The sequence below is a fragment of the Perkinsus marinus genome (genome assembly GCF_000006405.1).
Source record: "Perkinsus marinus ATCC 50983 genomic scaffold scf_1104296933806, whole genome shotgun sequence".
NCBI lineage: Eukaryota > Perkinsozoa > Perkinsida > Perkinsidae > Perkinsus > Perkinsus marinus.
The window spans coordinates 4642-8403 of NW_003215056.1; the positions used below are offsets into that span (position 1 = coordinate 4642).

The window sequence follows — 3762 nt, forward strand, 5'->3', positions numbered from 1 at the left end:
GCTTATAATATTACAAGTTGTTGGGGAATTGATGACGAACTAAATCGCGTGAAGGCCGATCACTCGGACAACGCCTGAATTTCATCAAGGGCAACCTATCATAGGTTACCTATGCATTGTAATGTGTCATTGTGATGTAAGAGATTCACACGCTGACTGTAGAGTGCGCTCCCCATGAACTCGAAGCTTCGGATCGATAGCCAGTACCATATGCAAAATCGGCGGCAGCGTGACTGAGTGATATTCTCTTCGACGACATTTCGCCAGAGTCATAGTCTCAGTGCAGGCCTGGATACTGGGGGAAGGATAACGGCTATTCTTCGCGTGAAGATTGATGATTCTTTCCTCCCAAGAATTCCCGTCTAGGAAGCATAACATTCTCTCCTGATGAGCCGCCATATCGTTCCAATCATTGCAGCAAATGATGCGATATGATCTGCTTCGTTGTCAAGCTTGTCGGAGACTACAGTCATCGAGAGAACGTCATCTTTGAATAATTATTCCCGCGACCCTCTTGACAAAAGCAGATGAGGACATAGATTACCACCACCAGCTTTTTATTGACAAGTTGAATATTTCGGCAAAGAAGTTGCCCATTCTTGTTCCCATCCTGGTATCCACAACTTGATGCTATTCGATCCTCCACAAAACCACTTCATGCTCCTTATACCCCATAATAGCTGATGTCTAAGGTGCTCCAGCGAAGGATGAAAAGTTTGGTGATGTGCTGTCAAATCGAATCGTCCAAACGAAGCTGGCGGTTGCTTGGACGACTAGTGTAGTAACGAGACACGCCAGGGAAATATGAAAACGCGCATGATACACGAGGCAGCTCATCATCGCACTCTCAGGCAGAAGAAGACTCAGATGTGCTAGTCACCTTGGCCTCCTCCTCTTTACGGCAACCCTTCTTAGCGAGGAAGTATACAGCCAACAGAACGATGATCGAAAATACCTCAGAGAGCCCAACCTCACAGATACGAGAGCGACACACACTCACCTTGGGATCCTTCAATTTTGGTAGAGCCTGCTGCACCGGAGGCCCGACAACTGTCGCCACGCCAAGACTCGTTCCCATCACACAGGCTCCCACGATGGTTGACCTACGCATAAGATGCTGCGTTTGATAAGAGAAGAGCTCACCTCAGGAACCTCTCAAGCTGAAAGAACTCTTTCGGGCTCTTCTTCCTGTCCGGTCTCTGGAGAGAGTATCCTCTCCACTCGTTGCCAGGTGCGGAGATGATGCAGGCCAAAACCACCGTAACAAACATGGTAGATATGCGCCCTAAAAAGATTTACAGCATGACGTTTTCCAGTTGGACATACCAACGGTCGAGTCCGCTGCGTTAGGGAAAGTCCTCGCCATAAAGGCAGCTATGGTGTTACGAGAATTAGCGTAGATAACGTCCCGAACCTACAACGGGTGCAACCTAGAGCATCGCGAGAAGCAACGACTCGTACCACGGTGGGGAGGTATGCTGTCCACAGAGAAGGGTCGGTGAGGGCCACTTCTCTGTTCATAGACTTGTTGAAGCGGTAGTTGGTGATGGGCAGGGTAGCCGTGGTGAAGATGATACCTACCCACACATGTACCAGCAGAGGACCTGCGTCGGGAAAGCCACCGGTGATGACGCCGCGCAGCTCCTTGGGGATGTCGACGCGGCGAATGATCTCGTTGAGGACTTCGAATAGGGGGAACTTGATGAAATTGGTGGGCAGAGTGGTTTGAAAGTACTTTATAGACCTCTCGACATCAACCTCAGCCAGTGCCTGTGGCAATGCGGCCTCATCAGCCTGTGCCGTACAGGAGAAGACTCACCTGCTTGAGGGAACACCTCTCCACGAGCACCCTGTTGGTGACTGGGTCGGTGACACTGGCGATGAGGGCTCCAACGATGGCACCAGCAGCGCCCTGGCTGGCAGCGGCTACACTGGCGCTCACCAGAGACATACGGTCAATAGAGGACTGAGCGCGTTCGAGAATACTTGGCCCAGTGAAGTCAGCTGTGTGACACTGGAAAGTAGTGAATCAAGCTTCATCTCTATCTGCTGTGGGCAGTGTCGGATCGAGAACGAACTATAAAAAAACTGCTATGGCGGACTAATGTCGCATTGATGACACCCTGAAGCACTCAAACATTTTGTGGTGCGGCAAGAAACCTTGCTGAGCACGCTCGAGACGGTGTCCGTTCACCATCGTCATCTTTGTCTCTTATCTATAATAGACGATGTCATTTCTGTCCACGAGAAGGTGAAGGTCATTGAGTGCAACCTCATTCGCTACCTTTACGATGATATTCGCGGCGTTGGTCACCAAGTGCGAAGTGGGTTAAAAGACAATCAGCAGTATTCGAACTTGGTTCCGAAACATCTGAGGAAGACCCTAGCCGGGCTGACATACCCACGGTTCAGTTAACGTCGTGCTTGAATAGTGGTTGCAATCACGCATAGAGAGTTTACTGATGGTGAGGTTTATGAAGCACAACGGCTTGGAGTGAGCTCAAGTACGCGCCTCTAGCCGTGTCAGCTGCTTCAAACTGTTTACAGCATATTCCGTTGTGATTCAACACATGGTGCTCTCCGTAGGGGAGGAGCCCGAATTGACTGTAGAAATCTTACTTTCTATCGACCGCAGACGAGCATGCGAAAAACATGAGCATTGCGAGTGCCGTTTCAGATTTATACCTCCAACTTCGCGCGTCCCGACGAAATTGATGGTTACAAAAACGAACTAGATCTGGTAGGGGTGTAGAGCAACCATCAAGGATATTCACCGAGTGGCTCGGACTCTTTACAGAGGAATTATTCCGACAATTGTTGTGAAGATGACATACACCATATAAGATATCAAACTCGCTTCCCGATGTGCGCGTCACAACGACGAAGTTGCGCCACGAAGTGATCGATCATAGCATACGGGGCCTGTTTCATAGGAGCAAATTGCGCCTTAAACTAAAGTAACGCCTTGAGTAATTATGACATCCGATTTCACTACTTAAGTAAACACGCTAAGGCGCCTTAAATTAAGTATCCTTGTGAAACAGGCCCACGGTCGGTGTGTTTCGAACGGACATGAGGGAAGCGTAAACGGTAGTCCAATACAACGTAGTCGTGGAGGAGACAGCGTATGGATCTTCGAATCGCTCGGTGGTCTATAGCAGCGATGTAGTGCTATCCCATCCAGCTTCCAACGGATCGGGACGAACTGTACGTAGAATCTTTGATCTGGTAGTGTTGTAATCACCCTCCAACTGTATAGCACTCTGGGGATCTGGTTGCCCTTTACATTTTTCTCATATCTCTCTACGAGTTTGATTCGGTTCTTTTCTCTTCGGGTGTGCCCTACTCGCGTGAGTCGCTCGACTGCGACTATCAGATGCATTCACCGCTGTAGTATCGATTCTTGCTTAGTTTTCTTTTCCTAGCCATCCATTCGACAACATGTTGGGAGTGTACGCTGAGGAGTTCAAGTCGGTGTTGCATAATCCGAGGAGGGTAAGGACTGTGTAGTCGTTTAACTCTTCTCAAATCATCATCTTCTTATTACTTGGAAGCGGCACGACCGCCTAAATACTTTCATGGGACGAGAGATCCGTTCGCCGGGAGCGCCCTTTGTGTTTCAGTTCATGACGTCAACGCTCAACCTGGCATGTGTGGTGTTCTCTGCCCTCATGTTATGGAAGGGTCTCATGCTGTACACGGGCTCAGAGAGTCCCATTGTGGTGGTATTGAGGTAATACCAACTGCAATGAGGAGTGGACA

General features: G+C 49.2%; 1 protein-coding gene across 1 annotated transcript; it reads right to left on the reverse strand.

Annotated features, from left to right (window-relative positions):
* Window positions 1–847: 847 nt before the first annotated feature.
* On the reverse strand, window positions 848–1951 carry Pmar_PMAR017882 (hypothetical protein; the record flags this gene model as incomplete). Its single annotated transcript, XM_002785143.1, has 7 exons — window positions 848–955; window positions 1001–1103; window positions 1144–1285; window positions 1327–1414; window positions 1462–1577; window positions 1623–1794; window positions 1820–1951. The coding sequence occupies 7 exons, from the start codon at window positions 1949–1951 to the stop codon at window positions 848–850; spliced, it is 861 nt and encodes a 286-aa protein (XP_002785189.1).
* Window positions 1952–3762: the final 1811 nt, after the last annotated feature.